This window comes from Arachis ipaensis, chromosome B4 (genome assembly GCF_059453495.1).
Source record: "Arachis ipaensis isolate K30076 ecotype BB chromosome B4, ASM5945349v1, whole genome shotgun sequence".
Classification (NCBI taxonomy): Eukaryota; Viridiplantae; Streptophyta; class Magnoliopsida; order Fabales; family Fabaceae; genus Arachis; species Arachis ipaensis.
This window is the reverse complement of record NC_142439.1, coordinates 145,353,169-145,375,388: the sequence shown is the minus strand read 5'-3', so window position 1 is coordinate 145,375,388 and position 22,220 is coordinate 145,353,169. Positions and strand designations below refer to the sequence as shown.

At 35.7% G+C, this 22,220-nt stretch overlaps 1 protein-coding gene and 2 pseudogenes across 1 annotated transcript; all 3 read right to left on the bottom strand.

The window, feature by feature from the left end:
• Positions 1-3,420: 3,420 nt before the first annotated feature.
• LOC107637387 (glucan endo-1,3-beta-D-glucosidase-like) lies at positions 3,421-5,533 on the bottom strand (annotated as a pseudogene).
• A 7,920-nt stretch (positions 5,534-13,453) lies between these two features.
• Positions 13,454-15,527, bottom strand: LOC107637386 (glucan endo-1,3-beta-D-glucosidase-like; annotated as a pseudogene).
• A 3,510-nt stretch (positions 15,528-19,037) lies between these two features.
• Positions 19,038-21,083, bottom strand: LOC107637384 (glucan endo-1,3-beta-D-glucosidase-like). Its single transcript, XM_088485109.1, has 2 exons — positions 19,862-21,083; positions 19,038-19,810 (listed from the first exon to the last, which is right to left on the bottom strand). Exons 1-2 carry the CDS (start codon positions 21,081-21,083, stop codon positions 19,038-19,040), a joined length of 1,995 nt encoding a protein of 664 aa, XP_088341235.1.
• Positions 21,084-22,220: the final 1,137 nt, after the last annotated feature.

The following is a 22,220-nucleotide window of genomic DNA, read 5'->3' as shown; positions in this document are numbered from 1 at the left end:
GCAAGTGGGAAGTGAAAAGGTTGTTCATCATCTAACTGTGTTGTGTTTGCCATTATCTCCATCTGCATGCATGCAGTTACTTTGATTGGTGTTGATGTCAAGTGGTTTTATAGATACAAAGAATGTGGATAATAGATCTTTTTAATTGTTAAAAAAAAATTTAAAAGGTAAAATATAATCTTTAACTTTTTATTGCTTTCTCTTATATTTATTTTTATCTTATTTAAAAAATTAATAATAAAAAATCACACTTTATTCTCTCAATTATTAAAAAAAAATTAAAAAAATTCATTTTCAATGTGAGATAGATAAGAATTAAAGACTACTTTGGGAAGCTTCAACTTTTTTTTGTTTGACTTACGAAAAATTATACTAATATTATTTGATGTAATTTTTTGAATATATTTTTTTTAATTTTTAAAACATTATTTAAGAATTTTTGTTCTTTCATTTTCAAAAATTATTTTATTATTTTTATTCTCAAAATTTTGATTTTTATCTAAATGAGTAATGCTCTAATGCATGGATATCGAAACACAACACGATAAATTATAATGATATTTTAGTTTTTTATTAATATTAAAATATAAATTAAATTTTTAATTATTTTTAATATTTTTTTAACTATACAAAATATTTAAAATATTTTTTGTTTTAATAATTAATATATACTATTTTTAAACTTATTTTAAAAATACATGTTAAGAATGAGATTCGACACCAGGTGATAATATTTGGGTGTCGTGTTCAAAATGTATATGACACACGGACACCACAAATTAGAAAAGTATCGTGCTTTATAGATAATATTACACATCCAAATCTTTTAACAAACAAGTTCAGTCAAGTTTATTAATAAGATTTGGAATAATATTAGTCATAACTGATTTTCGTTATATTAGACTAATTTGATTAGACATAAATAATAAAAAGATTTAGACGTGTAGCATTATTCTTATTAAAATAATTTTAAAATAAGTATTTCTATCATAAAAATTCAAATACAAAATAATTTATTTATAAATTATTTTTAATACAAACCTTTATATTTTATATTTTTTTTAAAAAAATTAATTAAATTATTCATTTAAACTGACCCTTAAAATTATTTTTTTTCTTTTTTTTTTTAATTTATAAACCTAATATGTGTCTTTATGGCAAATTCTTAATTTAATTACTATGATTATCCTTAAGTAAGCTTTTTTGGATTTTCTATATGTACTAGTAGTAGCCTGTCACAGTAATAATCACATCTGGGTAATTGAAAAGTACATCATAGTTGTTTGGTGGCATCTAAAAAATTGTGTTTTTGGAAAGCGTAAATACAAAAATCATTATTAAAAATGTTAAATAATTTAACATATTAGATTAAATTAATATTTAATCATTATTAACTATTATTTTTTATATATAGCATTATGTAATTAAATAGATGTGTAAAATAATTTTACATTAATAATACATTAAAATTAAATTTTTTTAAAATATCATAAAAAATATTCTATTAAAAATTACAAAAAATATAAATATATAATTTTAAAAAATTGTAATCTGCTAAACTTAGTTTTTAATCATTTTATTAAGTAATTTATCCTTAAAACACAGTAGGCAGTAGCTGCATAATTTGGTGTCAGAGTAAAGACAAGTTATTTGGAGTACAATAATATATTCTCTCAGAGCACCTAGAATGGTGAGTTCCTCTTTCACTTTTTTTTGACACATAGGAACTCTAATAATTGGAGGAGAGAAGGAATAAGTTCCCGCACGGGTCTCAAGGTGAGGGAGTCTCTCTAAACAGGGACTCAAGTTAACCAATAATAACTTGCCATTTGGTAAGTTATTTTAAAAAATAATAATATAAAATTTGAAATAATTAAATAATTATATTAAATAATGAAATAATAATTAAATTAGTAATAATTATAATAAAAATTATATTAAATAATTATATTTTTATTTAATTAATAATTTATATTAATTATTTAAAAAATAATTAATTAGATTAAATAATTAAATTTTATTTAATTAATGATTTATATTAATTATTTATATCATAATTAATATTGAATAATATTTATATTATTATATTAAATTATAATTAATTAAATTTACTTACATTAAAAAATAAATTTAATTTTTACACCTTACAAAATAATTCTTAGTTGAGTTAGTTATTTTTATTTTTAAAATTTAAAATGCTAACGATATTATTAAAATTAGCAATTATAAACACAAAACTATAAATTAGTGTAATCCCAAATTATATATTGTGTATTATTATTATATATGAATTTATTTAATATTAATATTTTTTAATAGTGAATTATTTTTAAATTTATAAATTTAAATAATATTATTAAAAAAATTAATTACATTAATTTTAAGTATTTTAATTAATTAATTAAGTGGGACCACACCAGGGACTAAAGTTAGTTCCTCCTGATGGAGAAGAGAGATGCTTTGAGTTCCTATTTACCGTTTATGACGCAAAAGCTGATGTGGAATTACTTTTTATGACAGGTGGGTCATAAATAGAGACTGAGATGAGTTCCCTACTGGAGATGGTCTTACATCTTAGTTGAATGTTAATTGAGCTTGAAATAACCTTAAATTTTCAAAATTTAATAGGTTTGTGTTTGTCTTGTTAAACTTATTTCTACACAAAACAAGTTCTTACCTCATAAGATAATAATCTCTTTGTACAATTTCAGAAATGCCCAATAATCATACGCTCAAACAAAAAAAAAATTCTATGAATAGCAGTATAGCACACAATCAATTTAAAACTTCAAAGTTAATCTAAATGCTTGGATAACTGAAATTTACCCTTAAATTGCAGGAAAGAAATATTCTTCCACAATTTGAAGCCTTGAAGGGTTTTGATGATGGGAACTCGTTTAGTAATTTGCAGAGGCTTATGGAAAATAGAATAGAGGAATTCTGTGATGAAAAACAGTTCTCAGCATAGAAAAAAATGTGTTACATATACTCTATTCTAAGATCTTGGTTAATAGAGCTAAATGTGTATACCATGCTCCATATAAGACCCTTCACATCTTCTGAAAGGGTTGAAATAAATTCACCATAGGAATCTCTTTCTCCACGAGGCATCATTACTGAACTTTCATTCAAACAAAGCAAGAATATAATCAAAGGAAACTCTCAAGAAGAACCTTGCAATCTATTTGTTCAGATTCAGAAATGCTTAATAATTTTAGTCTATTTTGAAAGAAAAACATAACTCAATAAATAGCACGCATACCGAATCAGAATGTCAAACTTCAAAGTAATCTTGAGAAAGATTAAAATGCTTGCATAACTAAAACATCCTCCTGATTTGCATTATAGAAATATTCTTCTACTTGAACATTAAATTTGAAATTTTGAATAACTAAGTCCTTACACTATTAAAGGGTGCAATTCAAGAAATAATAACATAGTAACACTAAGTTTTCAACATTGAATCCACAGGAACAATGACAGAACCAACATTAATTGCAAATTTACAAGAATCTTGATGATGATCTCTATGGCCTCTTCTGCTGTGAAGCCACCATAACAGGTTGCTCAATGAGATTGGTGAATTATGTGAACTTGGCAAGTCCAACTCCATAATCTTCTTCAATGCAGCTTCATTATCATAAATTCCTTCCATTTCACAAACCAACCACTTCCATATTTCCTCAACACCATCCTTATTCAAACAAGGCATAGTCCACTCCACAACCTCCTTCACAAAACCAACATTGGAATACAAGAACTCGGTAATAGGCAGAATTGGAAGAAAATGAAGGGAAAGTCTAATCTCTTTAGAAAACCTATATACACTTGACCTCTTACTAGACCACAGAATCTCCATTAGCCTATTCTCCTTTGTAAAATCATCACACTTTTTATCATCCATCTTTAAATGGCGCCACATTTTAGCAGCATGAATTTCCAATGATGCAAGAGTTGAACCAATAGCAACAAGATTTGCGTCATTATATGCCAAACCCATCAACGCTGCTGAATAATATACATTCACAGCTTCACCACTACTCAATTGATTTCTTCCATCATCACAATCCTGGAGCCCTAAATCCCAAGAGTGTAACATGAACAGATCAAAACATCTTAAACGTGTATACTTAGATTTCAAATCTTTTCCTCCCAAGTTCATGAAATCTTCCATGACTGAATATGCTTCTGACCTATACTTGTTACCCCAATTCGGATCTATCCTCGCAAGAACTGCGATTCCATACACAAAGTATCCCAGAAGAGAAATATGATTGTTGTAATATCCAAATACCTCTTCATTATAATCAGCATCTTGTGTAATAAGCCCTCCCCATTGTTTTTCATAGAAAAATCCATTCCTTTTAAAAGTCCCATCTAACCATGGCTGAATGGTTTCTTTCAAGAATTTCTTAACAAGTGAAATTAAATCACAAAAACCAACTTCCTCAGCTATCAATGCTAACCTTGCTGCCCTTGCAATCGATTTGCCATAATAGTAAGATGAAGTAGTAGCTATTTTTGAAGAACAAAGAGCAGCAACATCTCTACAAAGAGCATGTTTGATTTCATCATAGGAGTCTTGATTGACACCTCTAGTAGAGTGCCACGTTACAGGAACGTGTTTTGCTTCCAACAACCATGAATGTCCAACAACACCAACAAGGTCACCATCAATACTTCTATACTTAAAATGTTTAAGAACACTCACATTACCCTCATCTTTAGAGAGAAGCTGAAGATGGAGAGGGTGAGCTAACATCAACAAATTACCAAGCCCTTTCTTCTGCCATTTGTATTCAACACAATATGGCTTAGTGAACAAAGCATCTCCAGAAAGAGGGTAACAAGAGCTGTACTACCTGTCAAGAACAGCCTCGTTTTCTGAGCTTGAATCTGACAGCACTGCTATCCGAAGCATCAGAGGAACCCTATCAGAAGAATTATTTGAGAAAGTGATTTCCATGTCACGGCTGAAACTAAATTTGGTTGGTGAAAAAGTATAGATAAGCCATTTCTGACCATTTTCAAGAGTAAGAACATATTTGAGTAAACCATTTGAAGAAAAAGAAGAGATACTATGGATGGAGGTTATAGAAAGAGATCCATATTGAGACAGAGAAACAGTAACATAAGGGCTTCCCCTAACAAGGAAGAAAGTGAGATTGGAAGAAAGAAACTCAAGAGTGACACTGAGATCGCTGAAGGAAGATATAACATGGCGGGATTGAGAACCTGTTGAGGAAGAGATAGTGAGATCAGGTGTGAAGACTTGGTGCATGGAATGAGAGGACACATAGTGAGAAAGGTAGCAGAGAGAAACAGAGGAATCAGAGGGTTTGATGAGGTAAGGATGAATATACTCTTGTATATTGCCATCGTTGAGGACGAAGTTTTGGAAGAATGAATTTGTAGGCAAAGGAGAAGAGAGAAGGTTTTCAGAGAAGAACTTTGAAGGGTCAGGGAACACTTTGGAGTTTGTAAGTGGGAAGAGAAAAGGTTGTTCATCATCTAACTGTCTTGTGTTTGCCATTATCTGATCTCCATACATGCATGCGTGTAGTGACTTTGAATTTATTTTAAATACATGTTTTTTTAAAGGAAAATACAAACATATTTTTTAAATAAGGCATTTTTTGATTTTTTTTTTTTTTTGAAAGCAAAGCTCAACACAACAAAGGTGGAGCAAACAGGAACATAGCATAACAAAAAATAAATAAAACTACAAACTAACAGCTAAAAAAGTCGCACGAACCGATCCTCAGTTATCTCCGGCATAGCCATCAACAACAAAAAGGATCTACACAACTCCACTCGTTAGCACTAAGGAAGGTCAAGTTGATAATTTCTTCAACGCCTTTGATAGTATTCTGGAAGATCCTCCTATTTCTTTCCAGCCAGATGTTCCAAAGGATCGCACAGAAGCACCGCAACCGCTGCCTTTGATTCTCCTTACTCCACGGTTCCTCTGTCCAGCTCAAAAAGTGCTCTTTCATCGAACCCGGAAAGGACCAATGTCGGCCAAAAGCTGCTAATCTGCTATCCAAGCATTCCACACCTGCCACGCAAAAGTACAGCCTAGAAACAAGTGATATACATGCTCCACATCATTATTACATAACACACAAACATTATCTTCCTGAGTGATGATGCCAAACCGGCTAAGCCTTTCCTTTGTATTCACTCGGCCTATCAGCACAAACCAGGCAAATAGCTCCACTCTTGGTGGAACCAAACCTTTCCAAATACTCCTAGTAAAGCTGAAGCTGGTTATCTCCTCTGGTAGCAATTCCTCCTGCCATACCTGCACAAACGATTTAGTTGTAAAAACACCTTGCCCATCATATTTCCACACCACTCTATCCTCTCTGTTTTGTACTATCCTCACAGGTCTCAAAGCCTCATGCAACTGGTTCAGTATTTCCAATTCCCATTGGAACAGCTCACGCCTCCATTGGAAATTCCAAACCCACTCTAACCCGTCCCAAAACCCACAAGCCCCAATAACAGAACCCTCCTGGTTTGAAACAGAGAAGAGCCTTGGAAACCGATCTTTTAGAGCTCCCCCAAGAAGCCACACATCCTCCCAGAACCGAGTCCTTTGTCCATCACCTACCTCCATAACCAAGCCTGTGACCAACTTATCCCTAAGTTGTTGGTTCGGGATATTTACTTGGCATATATCCTTCCATGGGCCTCCTCTAGTAGGCAGAATTTGAGTTGAGAGCAGTTCATTTGAGTTCAGACTGTAACACGAACACACTACCTTCTTCCACAACGGGCACTGTTCCTTAGCAAAACGCCACCACCACTTAAATAACAGAGCAGTGTTCCGAATCAAAGCATCCCCAACACCCAGACCACCTAACTTCTTAGGAGCTTGCACCACTTCCCATTTTACCAACGCCATGCCATCCCGACCATCTTCCTTACACCACAGGAACCTTCTTTGTAAGGAAATCAGCTTCTTAGCAACTGCCTTTGGCATCTTGAACAGACTCAAGTAATACACCGGCAAGCTATTTAAGACTGACTTGATAAGCACCAATTTTCCCGCTTTATTTAGCACTTTAGCTTTCCACAGACTGAGTTTCTCCTCCACTTTGTCTATTATAGGCTGCCAGGTCTTCACCAACCTCGGATTTGCACCTAACGGGATTTCAAGATATTTAACTAGAAGAATGTCTCGCTTGCAACCCAGCAAATTGCACATACTCTGTGCCCACTGCTCATCACAATTGATTGGAATCAGGTTGGATTTATCGAAATTGATAGTAAGCCCTGACATCAACTCAAAGCATCTCAGCAGCCTCCTGTAATTCTTTATAGTCTCCTCCTCTGGTGGGCAGAATAGAATAGTATCATCTGCAAATTGAAGGTGTGACAATACTATACTGTCTCTGCCAACCAAAAGAGGTGCTATTCGTCCATTCCTAACAGCCTCTCCAATCATACGATGCAACACATCCACAACTAGAACAAACAAGAAGGGTGAAAGGGGGTCACCTTGTCTCAGACCTCGTTCCATCTTGAACGGCTTAGAAGGCGAACCGTTTATCAGAATCGACATAGAGGCAGTGGTGACACACTCCATAATCCATGCTCTCCACTTCTGGCCGAATCCCATCTTCTGCAGCACAATGTCCACAAAGCTCCATTTGACCATGTCATAGGCTTTTTGGAAATCCAGTTTGATTATTGCTGCCTCCTTTTTCCTCAATTTGAGCCAGTTCACCGTTTCACATGCAATTAATGTCCCATCATGTATTTTTCTCCCCTGGACAAAAGCACTCTGAGTCTCCCCTACTAATGCCGGCATCACTGATCTCATTCTTCTAACAAGGACCTTGGATATAACCTTGTACATGCATCCTACCATACTGATAGGTCTCAAGTCTTTAATTTCCTCCGCCCCAATGAACTTAGGAGCTAGTGCCACCCAAGTGATATTGCAATCCACCGGTAGCTTAGAAGTCTGAAAGAACCCCATCACTGCTGCCGTAAATTCTGTCCCAATCTCATCCCAGCATCTCTTGATGAAATTCATGTTGTACCCATCACACCCTGGTGCCTTAGATGACTCACAGTCCCATACTGCCTCACGGATTTCCTCAGCCGAAGGTATCACTTCTAAAGTCACAGCATGTTGCTCATCTATTCTCTCCACCAAACCATCCCTGAAGCTCACCTTGGGAGACCGTTCTTGATGATATAAGTCTTTGTAGAAATCTCTGATAGCAATCTTTATTCTACCTTGGTTTCGAACCCTTCTGCCATCAATGACCAGTGCTTCAATCCCATTATTCCGCCTTCTTGCTGATGTGATATTGTGAAAGTACCTTGTATTTTTGTCCATATCCTTTGCATGTCGAGACCGAGACATCTGTTTCTAATGTACCTCTTTCCTCACATACCATCTCTCGCAGCAAGTGACCAGCGCCTTTCTTCTGGCCTCCATTGTTCCATCATACACTCCATTACTGACCATATCATCAAGTCTCTTGATTTCTTCCTCAAACTTTGCAATCTTCTTGTCCATCTCACCAAAATTGTCCTTATGCCATCTCCCTAGTGGAACAGTTAAAGCCTTCAATTTATCTGTGAAATGTTTGTCCCCCAGCCCTCTCCATTCTTCCTTCACCATTCTGAGGAAGCCCTCATGTGTGAACCACGTGTCCAGGCTTCTGAACGGCCTTGGACCACACGACAACTTCCTGTCCTCCAATATTATAGGACAATGGTCTGACAAGCCCCTTGGCCCACCTCGAAGCCGAGTCTCTGGGAACTCTTCTAACCACTCAAGACTTAGCAGAACCCTATCTATCCTGCTACAAGAGCGTCCCCTGAACCATGTAAACTTTCGGTCAGTAAGCGGCATATCTACTAAATTCATATCTTGTATCCAGCTCTTGAATTCTTCCGCAGACCGGGGCAAACTAGTACCACCTTTTCTTTCCCCTTCATGTATTATTTCATTAAAGTCTCCCAGAAAGCAACAAGGAGTTTGAGATAACCCAGCTATATAACTCAGCTCCTCCCAGACATGATTCTTCTCAGCTCTAGTATGTGCTCCGTAAACCAAGATAAAAGAACAATTGAACCGTCTCTTTAGCATTACTCCTTCAACACACAACCACCTCTCTCCTTTGTAGCAATTATTCATACTAAACACCAAATCATTCCAAATTAACAACAGTCCACCGGAAGCACCATCAGATCCTACATATTCCCAACCGACACTATCATTCCCCCAGATTTTTGTAACATCAAACCTCGTCACTACCTGCTTCTTGGTCTCAATCAACCCAAGCATGTCTAACTTATGTTTATTCCTAAGTTCCTTTACCATTCGCAACTTCCCATCACCTCGTAACCCCCTAACATTCCATGAACTAACAATCATTTATAAAATTTTTTACACACCTTTTTTTATTTTTTGGTCTGTACCGTCTCAGCTTCGCCTTTTGCTTTGCCACTCTTCTTTTGCGATCTATTTCTTCATTCTGTGTTCTGAGAATTTCCATAATATTCACATCCTCATCTTGCAGTTCCGCCCCAGATTCTTTACCGAGTTCCCATGTCCTTTGGTTTTCCAGTGCCTGCTCAGCTACCCTTGAAGGCTGATTGTCACCATCCTGGTTTTCATTTTCCATGTCCTTCCTCCAGTCAGCCCACCATTCAACGCCATAGTCAAACCGTTGGGGAACCCCTCTTCGACTTTTCCCGGTAAGTCCCTGACCACCATCAGGTCCCCGGTTACGCATAGCTTCCTTGTCTTCCAGGTTCTGGCATCCCTGCGATGCGCCTCCTTCAAGCACCGTGTCCCCTCTTTCCTCAACCCTCTCATCACCTTCATCCCTCTCTCGGCCACCATTTTTATGGTCGTCCGCCACCCCAGTCGTCTCACCCTCGGCTATGTTTGTACCGAGCTCATCTTCGACTGCCACCATGCTTCCATCGTCTTCCATGGCGAAGGTGTCGTCGGGTTGGATTCGGCCATCCCCACCGGACTACGACCAGTCCCGTTGGTCGTCGTCGAGGTACAGCCCCTGGCTAAGTCCCTCGCTTGCGCCGTCTTTAGCTTCGCATTCATCTAGTTCGGAAGCGTTACCTCCCCCCTCCTCAGCGTTAGGGTCGTCCGTTCCTACCCTAGCCTTGCGGATCTCTCTTTAACCCGACCCACCCGCATCGGGCCCTGCCCAAGTCTCTACTCCAGCTGCATTCATCAGGCCCATTGAGTCCAGTCCTTCCCCTTGTAACTCTCTATTAGCAATGGCCCATTCCTTTGTTAAACCAATAACCCCTCCCTCCTTTTGAGGCTTTGAGTAGCCGGTCACTAGCCTAGGTTTTAGTCCCTTTTTTTGTTTTTGTAGTTGTTCATTAACGGGCCCATTTTTCAGTCCATGCAGAGCGCAGGACACGGTCCTCTCTGAGTCAGCCTTGCTGCTTTGTGCATTGCTTCCTTCGCAATTAAGATCAACGTGATTCTCTCCCCTAACGTTTTGATGCGTTACGATTTCCCCATAATTGCGGTATCCACTGCCATTAATCCATTCATTCAAAAAATCGTCTGTAATTATTGTTTTACCCTTCCCATCATCTTCTCCCCTAGGCACCTTCAACACCAGCTCTTCGTCATGGATTCCCGTACACCATGATTCATCTTCCTGCCTCGGCCATGTAGCCAATCCTGCCTTCTTGCGTGTGCTATTCTGATCCAAGAATGCATTGCCTTCTCCGTCTCCAGATTTCTCTATGCACTCTACATTATACGCCTCATGTCCAATCTCTTTAACCAGAACCTCAAAGACCTCCGTTCCTACATTAATATGAATCGACTCCTGAATGATCCCCTTCACACGAGTATCAATCTGCACTCGTCCAACCGTGAATGAGCTACACAATTCAGTTCTTCTATCACAGGTAATCACATCACCCCATAGGCCTCCTATCGTGCTGAACGTGTCCACTGACCAGACGTGCAACGGAACGCCAAAGCATTCAAGCCACACTCTCCGGTTATCACTATGCTTCGACTCCTCCCACCTCTTACACTGTGAAACAATTGTAGGAGTCTATTCATATTAACCGTATATGTTTCTTCCGCATTCTGGACACTATCAAAAGTGATAAGAGCTTTGTATGATCCCATCTCCCGGATTTGAATGACGTTAGGTAAGTTTTTAGCGACCATCTTCTTCATAGACGCAACGTTAATAGGCATTGTTGTGCCTACTACGAGACTCCTCTGCAGCCATTCTAGATTTTCTGACACCACTGCTACCTCCACGTTTTTTAAGCATCTATTCTCAAGTGGCCCTTTCTCCAAACCCTTCGTACGTTCTTCATGTCCAACCAGCACATCATTCTGCACTACTTCTCGACTTATCTGCAGGGTTCTGGGATTTTCCGTGACATCTCCTCTACTTCTTTTGTTCATGTCCTGGGGCTCCAGCGTTCTTCTATACTTGGCCTCCCCCACAAACAACGCCTTACCTTGCAATCGCATCCGATTCATATCCGCTATAGCTTTCAATGCCCCTCCTTTTGTTGTGTATCGAATGAACGCAAACATGTATGTATTCGTACCTTTATTTTTTCGCGTTAAATAAATGTCAATGATGCGTCCTGTCCAGTTGAACAAGTGGAATAGCTCTCTTTTTGATATGTCGCCTGGAAGGTTACTCACGAAAACTGAGAAAGACTCATGCTCCAGCCGCCGATACTCTTCTCGATTCCAAACCCGAGGATCCTTTCCTAGGTTCCTAGATCTATCCCTCCCGGTGTTTCCCTCCCACACTCTCTCTCGCTCTCTCGCTCTCTCTCGCATGTCGTATTTTTAACTCAAACTCAGAATATGACTTCTTCACACGTGACCCATATCCTAAGGCATTTTTTAATTATATTAAATATAAAAATATCAAATAATTTTAATTTTAAATTTTTTGTAAAATAATTTCTAATAATTTTATTGATTATTATTATTATTATTGAGTGACTATATATATATATATATATATATATATATATATATATATATATATATATATATATATATATATATATAAGAATCTAATAAATAAATTTATTATTATTATTGTCCAAAAAATACAAAAAATTATAGTACAATATTATTATGCAATTAATAATAATAATAATCATCATCATCATAATAATAATTATTATTATTATTATTATTATTATTTTATTTTATTTTATTTTTCGACGAAAGACTGTTATGTCTAACGGAGAGAAATGTTGGGATCGATTTGTACATTAATTTTTTTTTTGGAAACTAAAATGCCCATTTTTAAAAATCTTTGAGGACTGATTTGGATAATTATTCTGTGAAAAAATAAATTGGGACTGATTTGTCAGCCGAAATAAAACTTTAAAAATTGATCTGTGTATTAATTTTTTTTAGAGACTAAAATGTTTACTTTTAAAATTCTTGAAGATTGATTTGGATAATTACTTTTTTTAAAAGAGTACAAATTATAAAATAGTACAAATTACAAAATCTTATATTAAATTATAATAATTGCTCTGTCTTGTTACAACAACTATTTTTAGATATACATTAAAATTAATTAATAGAATATAATATATATTCAAATATAAAATATAAATTAAAAATAAATTAAATTACATATGTATTTAATATTTTATATTTATTTAGATATTATTAAATTGATAAAAATAAATTTTTTTAATATTTTTTTAACATATTTGATAAATTTTAATAATAAAAATAAAAACTTTAAAAAAATTAAGAAGATACCATTTATATATTTTTTTTATATTTTTAAAAAAAATATTTTTCACATAAAAACAAACAAAATACAGTCACCAAAAAAAAAAACAAAATATATTTTATATTATTATACCCAAAAATACATAAAATATTTTTTGCATGAGATATTCACGCATGAACTTATTTTTACTTTTTTAAAAGATATTTTGAAAAATATAACTTGGAAAAAAATATTTTCATAAAGAAACCCTCATACAAAAGTGTTAAGACCCTCCACATCTTCTGAAAAGTGTTGAAATAAATTCACCATAGGAATCTCTTTCTCCACTAGGCATCTTTACTGAACTTTCATTCAAACAAAGCAAGAATATAATCAAAGGAAACTCTTAAGTTTTAATCTATTTGTTCAGATTCAGAAATGCTTAATAATTATAGTCTATTTTGAAAGAAAAACAAAACCTAACTATATGAATAGTATGCATACAGAATCCAAATTCCAAACTTCATAAGTATTCTTGACAAAGATTAAAAGGCTTGCATAATTAAAATATCCTCCTGATTTGCATGACTTGATCATTAAATTTGAATAACCTAAGTCCTTAATAAAACTATTAAAGGGTGCAATCCAAGAAATAATAACATAGTAATAGTAAGTTTTCAACATTGAAACCACAGAACAATGACAGGACCAACATTGTTTTAATTACAAGAATCTTGATGATGATCTCCATGGCCTTTTCTGCTGTGCAGCCACCATAACAGATTGCTCAATGAGTTCCCTTCATCATCAAAACTTTTCAACTCCCTAATCTTCTTCAATGCAGCTTCATTATCATAAATTCCTTCCATTGCATAAACCAACCACTTCCATTTTTCTTCAACACCAACCCTGTTCAAACAAGGCATAGTCCACTCCACAACCTCCTTCACAAAACCAACATTGGAATACAAGAACTCACTAATGGGCAGCAATGGAAGAACATGAAAGGCAAGTCTATGCTCTTTCCAAGCCGGAGGAGCAAACCAAGTTCTACTTTCCCTCTTGTTAGACCATAGAATCCCCATTAACCTATTCTCCTTTGTAAACTCATCACTACATTTATTATCATCCATCTTTAAATGGCACCACATTTGAGCAGCATGAATTTCCAATGCTGCAAGAGTTGAACCAATAGCAACAAGATTTGCATCATTATATGCCAAACCCATCAACGCTGCTGAATAATATGCATTCACAGCTTCACCACTATCAGTTTGATCTCTTCCATCAGCACTATCCTCTAGCCCTGAATCCCAAGAGTGTAACATGAACAGATCAAAACACCTTAAACGTGTATATTTAGATTTTGAATCTTTTCCTCCCAAGTTCATGAAATCTTCCATGAGTGAATATGCTTCTGACCTATACTTGTTACCCCAATTTGGATCAATCTTCGCAAGAACTGCTATTCCATAAACAAAGTACCCCAGATGAGAATGACGATTCTTGTAAAATCCAAACTCAAATTTCTCTTCACTATCATCAGAACCTAGTTCAGTAATAAGCCCTCCCCATTGATTTTCATACAAAAATCCATTCCCTTCAAAAGTCCCATCTAACCATGGCTGAATGATTTCTTTCAAGAATTTCTTAACAAGTGAAATCAAGTCAAGAAAACCAACTTCCTCGGCTATCATTGCAAGCCTTGCTGCCCTTGCAATCGATTTGCCATAATAGAAAGATGAAGTAGTATCTATGTTTGAAGAACTAAGAGCACCAACATCTCTACAAAGAGCTTGTTTGATTTCATCATAGGAGTCTTGATTGACACCTCTAGCAGAGTGCCAAGTTACAGGAACATGTTCGGCTTCCAACAACCATGAATCTCCAACAACACCAATAAGGTCCCCATCAATGCTCCTATACTTAAAATGTTCAAGAACAGTGACATTACCCTCATCTTTAGACAGAAGCTGAAGATGGAGAGGGTGAGCTAACATCAACAAATTACCAAGCCCTTTCTTCTCCCACTTGTATTCAACACAATATGGCTTACTGAACAAAGCATCTCCAGAAAGAGGGTAGCAAAAGCTGTACCTGTCAAGAACAACCTCGCTTTCTGAACTTGAATCTGGCATAACTGCAATCCGAAGCATCACAGGAGCCTCTTCAGAAGAAATATTGGAAAAAGTGAGTTTCATGTCAAGGCTGAAACTAAATATGGTTGGTGAAGAAGTATAGATAAGCCATTTCTGACCATTGTCAAGCTGAAGAGTATACTTAATTGGTGAAGCATTTGAAGAAAAAGAAGAGATTTTATGGATGGAGGTAATGGAAAGAGATTCATGTTGTGACAGAGAAACGGTAACATAAGGGCTTCCCCTAACAAGGAAGAAAGTGAGATTGGAAGATGGAAACTCAAGAGTGACACTGAGATCACTGAAGGAAGATATAACATGGCTGGAATGAGAACCTTTTGAGGAAGAGATAGTGAGATCACGTGTGAAGACTTGGTGGATAGAATGAGGGGAGACAGAGAGAGAAGGGTAGCAGAGAGAAACAGAGGAATCAGAGGGTTTGATGAGGTAAGGATGAATATACTCTTGTATGTTGCCATCGTTGAGGACGAAGTTCTGGAAGAATGAGTGTGTAGGCAAAGGAGAAGAGAGAAGGTTTTCAGAGAAGAAGCTTGGAGGGTCAGGGAGCTCTTCGTCTTCGGAGTCTGCTATTGGGAAATGAAAAGGTTGTTCATCATCTAACTGTGTTGTGTTTTGCCATTATCTGCATCTGCATGCATGCAGTGACTTTGAATTCTAGGAGGAATGTTAGGGGCAGCAATTTTGGTGTTTTGTAACCATCAATTGGCCATCAATAGTGTTTTTAATGGTGTGAGATTACATCTAATGATGGAAGATCACTCACTTTTGTTGTGATGGTTAAGTGCTGGCCAAAAAACACAAAAGTTGCTGGCTCCTAGACTTTTCCGAATTCTAGTCTAAAATTTAGGCACCATAGCAGGAATATATAGAGAGAGAGAGAGGGATATAATGAGGGAATGTGAATTAAGACTTGAGACTTTTAAGATCACTCTTTGCCTCTTCCTCTTCTTTAACCCAGAAAAGATAACTTAGACCCATTTTAATTTAATTACTATAATTACTCTTAAGTGAGCCTTTTGGATTTTCTATGTACTAATATCCTAATATAGTTAGTAATAATCACATCTGGATAATTGGAGTATATTTGCAAGAGTTTGGTGGCATCTTAAAAGTTGTTTGATGAAAGGTTTTTGTTAACATGTATTTTATTTAATTTTTTACGAAAATAATAGTTAAAAATTATTAAATAATTTTATATGTTTAGTTAAATTTTTATTTATTATTTTTATATGAAAGTAATTTTATACAAATAGTTACTTTTTAAAAATATTTTAAAATTTTTATATTATTATACTACTAAAATATGCCTTTAGAATATAAAATAATTAATAAATTCTTAGTGAAATTTAAACTACTTATGGTGTCATTATGAATATCTTTTCCTTTTTATGAGAAGCCTCATTTTCTTTGTTAAAACTAACTAAACACATAAATTATTTGATCACAGTATCTATTTAATTTTATTTTCCTTTTCACTATTAAATTGAATCCATCATATATTTGTATTTTATTAATTATTTGACTTAATCAACGACATTACAATATAGAGAAATCTGAAGAATATTTACTGTACAAAGATTTTAGCCTATAGCAACGAGGTGTTTCCTTCTGTTTTTTATACTAAATCAAAGAGTGAGATGAGTAATTAATGATTAAACCATGGTTTTGAAAACCGGACCAGACCGGCCGGTTCAACCGGAAAAATCAGAAATCGGTTACCTAACCGGTCCGGATAACGTAGAAAATTGTCTGACAAAAAATCGGTGAAAAACCGATCGAACCGGAGGTTAACCGGCGAATCGAAAGAACCGTCCAGTTTTTTGGCGGTTTAGTGGTTTGCAACTTCAATGCCAAACGACGTCGTTTTGGCTTATAAAAAAAAAAAAAAAAAAGACAAATGCGTACGCGAACCTAACCCTGTAAGCTGTAACCCACTATGCCACTAATGACTAACCCTAATCTGAGCTACCCTTTCTTCCCCTTTCTTCCCCTTTCCCCTAACCTAATCTGAGCATTCGGCGCCAGCCTCCTTTCACCCACCAAGGCCACCATTGCCACCCACAACCAACCACAGCAGCCGCGACCACCACCGGCCGAGCCCGCCTCCTCATCGCCGAACGTCACCTAGCCCGCCTTCTCATTCGCCACCCACAACCAACCACAGCAGCCGCGACCACCACCGGCCGAGCCCGCCTCCTCATTCGCCACCCACAACCAACCACAGCAGCCGCGACCACCACCGGCCGAGCCCGCCTGTTCTGTTTGAAAAAAAAAATAAATAACAGGACATCTGAGTTTAAAAAAAAAACATATGAATCCAGTTAAATATGCTTCAGGTTCAGTTTTTCAAGTCGTGTTGAGTCTCGAACACTTTTATTACCCTTTCAATCTGTTTGCTGCTTCTGAATATGTTCTGATCTTGATTTTTGTTTTTGATTTTCTATGCTGCCTGTTCTGTTTGCTGCTTCGGTTTGCTGCTTCATGAATATTTTTGTTGCTTTTGAATGGAAATAGTTTGAAATTTTTATTTTACCTGAATCAGTTGATTTCTATGACTGTCAAGCTGCATGAACAAATTACATATATTATGAACATTTTATTTTTCTCTCTAGATCTGTTTTCTCTGATTCAATTTTGTGTATATATGTATACATTTTTGTGTAAATTGTGTTGTTTTGAATTTGATTTGTTTTGTTTGAATGGTGCAGTACTGAAACTTTAATTAAAATAAAAAAAAGAAACTGATGATCCTCTTCTGAGCTCACTGTCACCACCGTCATTCCTCCCTCGCCGTGTCTCCAGTAAGCCGCTGCTTCTTTAGTTTTGATTTCTAAGATTCTGGCTTCTGAGTTGATTTTTTGTACTAGATTCTGAATTGGGATTGTGTTCTGAGTTGGGTTGTTCCTTAATGTGAGTCTGAATTTAATTTGAATTGTTTCACTTAGTTTTTCTGTTTCTGGATTTGGAGGTTGAGTTGTCTGTAACTCTGTATTCTGAGTTTTTGTTGTTGAAAAACATTGAATTTGTTGAATCTAGTTAGGGTTTGGTTAGTTATAAGAGGCTTGTTGCACAATAAGAAAATTCATCAATGTGTTATTCAATTGAATTGTATATTGGCAGCCCAAAAAGGGATAATTGAATTGTATAAGAGAATTGATGTTGAATAATTAGCCTTGGCTTGACAATGTTACCTACAAGATCTTTAATTTTTTGCAGCTTGAGTGAAAATTCTGCCTCAGTTAGTTGTTTTAAAGTTATCAATAAATTTAACTCAATCTGAATATTATCAATGAACTTTTCATCTTCAATTTTTTTTATATCTTAAATTCTATTAAAATTTTTTTACTTAAAAATTCATGAATTTAAATATATAAAATTATATATTAAATTTTTAATAATTTTATTTAATATTTAATTAAACCAGTTGAATCCCAGTTGAACTCCGGTCGAACTACTGAACCAGTAAATCAGTCGTCTCACTGGTTTATTGACCGGTCCGGTTCTCACAACCTTGGATTAAACTGATAGATACTTTTAGACAAATAAAAAGCAAATAATTCTCAAATAGTACAAGATGGGTTTACATACCGATAATAATTTTCGGGCATCATCTCTAATCTTTTTTAGTCTATAATTATCATAAAATTGTGGTGTTTGAATAAAAATGAATCTTGCCGAAAATATTATATTTGCCTATTGATTGTATATGAGTTGTAGAAAAAAGAATACAGTATAATTAATTATCCTGAACTCTTGCATGTTAGTTGAATCTTAATTGAGCTTTTAGGTACCATGAACAAATTCTCAAGTTTATCGGGTTGTGTTTGTCCTGTTAAATTTATTTTCTACGTAAACAAGATCTTATCTCAAAAGATAATAATCTATTTGTACATTTTCAGACATGCTTAAATGATAGTCTGTCTAATTTAAAAGAAAAACCTAACTCTATGACCAGCATACAAAACCCAAATTTAAAATTTCCTCAAAATTTGTATGATAAAAATATTCTTCCACAATTTGAAGCTTAAAATTTCGATAACCTTAACGTCATTAGGCATAGAAAACCCAAGAGTTTCCCAAATTTTACTAGCACAAATGAAAGTATTAAAGGGTGCAATTCAAGAAAAATGATAACATAATAACACTAAGTTTTCAATATTGAAACATTGTTTTCATTACAAGAATCTTGACGATGATCTTCTTGGCCTCTTCTGCTGTGCAACCACCATAACAGATTGCTCAATGAGCTCCTTACATCATTAAAACTTGATAACTCCCGAACCTTCTCCAATGCAGCTTCATTATCATAAATACCTTCCATTGCATAAAGGAATCCCTTCGATATTTCCTCAACACCATCTCTATTCAAACAAGGCATAGTCCACTCCACAACCTCCTTCATAAAACCAACGTCGAAATACAAGAACTCAGTAATAGGCAGCAATGGAAGAACATGCATGTCAAGTGCATGGTCTTTAACTCCACCACTTACCCTCTTGTTAGAACATAGAAGCTCCATTAACCTATTCTCCTTTGTAAACTCATCAAACTTTTCATCATCCCTCTTTAAATGGTGCCACATTTGAGCGGCATTAATTTCCAATGCTGCAAGAGTTGAACCAATAGCAACAAGATTTGCATCATTATATGCCAAACCCATCAACGCTGCTGAATAATATGCACTCACAGCTTCACCACTAATCAATTGGTATCTTCCAACATCATTATCCTCTAGCCCTGAATCCCAAGAGTGTAACATGAACAGATCAAAACACCTTAAACGTGTATACTTAGACTTTGAATCTTTTCCTTCCAAGTTCATGAAATCTTCCATGAGTGAGTATGCTTCTGACCTATACTTCTTACCCCAATTCGGATCAATCTTTGCAAGAACTGCAATTCCATAGACAAAGTTACCTAGTAGAACATGAATTTTGTAAACTCCAAACCCTAATTCTGCTTCTGAACTATCAGCACATTGTTTAGTAATAAGCCCTCCCCATTGCTTTTCATACAAAAATCCATTCCCTTTAAAAGTCCCATCTAACCATGGCTGAATGGTTTCTTTCAAGAATTTCTGAACAAGTGAAATCAAGTCAAGAAAACCAACTTCCTCAGCTATCATTGCAAGCCTTGCTGCCCTTGCAATCGATTTGCCATAATAGTAAGATGAAGTATTAGCTCTTTTTGAAGAACGAAGAGCACCAACATCCCTACAAAGAGCTTGTTTGATTTCATGATAGGAGTCTTTATTGACACCTCTAGTAGAGTGCCAAGTTACAGGAACATGTTCTGCTTCCAACATCCATGAATCGCCAACAACACCAACAAGGCCACCATCAATGCTTCTATACTTAAAATGTTTAAGAACACTCACATTACCCTCATCTTTAGACAGAAGTTGAAGATGGAGAGGATGAGCTAACATCAACAAATTACCAAGCCCATTCTTCTGCCATTTGTATTCAACACAATATGGCTTAGTGAATAAAGCATCTCCAGAAAGAGGGTAGCAAGAGCTGTACCCGTCAAGAACAGCCTCGTTTTCTGAGCTTGAATCTGGCATAACTGCAATCCGAACCATCACAGGAGCCTCATCAGAAGAAATGTTGGAGAAAGTGAGTTTCATGTCAAAGCTGAAACTAAATATGGTTGGTGAAGAAGTATAGATAAGCCATTTCTGACCATTGTCAAGCTGAAGAATATACTTAATTGGTGAAGCATTTGAAGAAAAAGAGATTTTATGGATGGAGGTTATGGAAAGAGATTCATGTTGTGACAGAGAAACGGTAACATAAGGGCTTCCCCTAACAAGGAAGAAAGTGAGATTGGAAGATGGAAACTCAAGAGTGACACTGAGATCACTGAAGGAAGATATAACATGGCGGGTTTGAGAACCTTTTGTGGAAGAGATAGTGAGATCAGGTGTGAAGACTTGGTGCATAGAATGAGAGGAGACAGAGAGAGAAGGGTAGCAGAGAGAAACAGAGGAATCAGAGGGTTTGATGAGGTAAGGGTGAATGTACTCTTGAATATTGCCATTGCCAAGGACAAAGTTCTGGAAGAATGAATTTGTAGGCAATGGAGAAGCGAGAAGGTTTCTAGAGAAGAACTTTGAAGGGTCAGGGAGCACTTTGGATTTTCTTAGTGGGAAGAGAAAAGGTTGTTCATCATCTATTGTATTTGCCATTATCTGTACCTGCATGCATGCATACATTGATAGGAACTGGTTTTATATATAATGTGAGATACTTATGAAGTTATGATCACTTTTTGACTCTCCGTCTTCTTCAACAGAGAGAAAGATAAACTGATTTTAAATTAATTAGTATAGTTACTCTTTAAGTGAGCCTGTTGGATTTTCTATGCACCAGTAACTAATACAGTAATAATGGCGTCTGGATAATTGGACGACATTTATAAGGGTTTGGTGGCATGTTAAAAGTTATCTTTTATGTAAACGGGCCTACTACACATACAAGCTTACAAGCTTACAAGTTGGCCCAGTCCAAATACAACTCACGCGCATGAAGAGGCATTACATGGAGCGTCACATTCACGCGCTCAACACTCAAACGGTTACATATCCTACGAGTAATGGCAGACTCTTCCACTTCCTCCACTTCTCAAAGCGATTCGAAAACAACGCAATCCTTCCATTTTCGAGCGAAAATCGAAGTTCAAAATATTCAAGTCGTCGCTAACCTTCGAAACCTCCATCAAAACACCATCAAACTCTCCCTCAAGAATTTGAAGAGAAAACAAAGCAACAACACTCAAGGTAAATTCATTAACATTCCTGTATATTTTTCAGATTACGAGCTAGGTTTTACTTTTCTTATTCGTTGTTGTTCTAGGGTTTACTGTTATTCTTGTTGTTCTATATCTTCTGGTAACTGATTTTTGGGGGTATATTCAGTAGATTGGGGGGTGTATATTGCTTGACCTTGTAATGTTGCTTGATATTGAAGCATGTTTGAGTGATACCTGACTGATATACATGCATGTACTATGGGAGTATCTCACTGTTATCAATGGGTGTATCTGACTCATATATATGGGTGTATGGGTGTATCTGACTCATATATATGGTGGTATCTTACTGTTATTAATCGGTGCATCTGAATCATATATATGCGTTGTTGTTCTTCTTCTTCACTAGGTTTTACTTTTCTTCTTTGTTGTCGTTCTAGGGTTTACTGTTATTCTTGCTTCTTTGTTACACTGTTCTTCTAAGTTGTTGTTCTAGGTTCTCCTGTTATTCTTGTTGCTCAATATCTTCTGGTAACTGATTTTTGGGGGTATATTCAGTAGATTGGGGGTATGT

Coding starts and splice junctions, on each gene's coding strand:
- LOC107637384 (XM_088485109.1), bottom strand. CDS start 21,083: ATGGCAAATACAATAGATGATGAACAACCTTTTCTCTTCCCACTAAGA. Junction 19,811..19,861: donor TACTAAACAATGTGCTGATA/GTTCAGAAGCAG, acceptor ATGTTCTACTAG/GTAACTTTGTCTATGGAATT.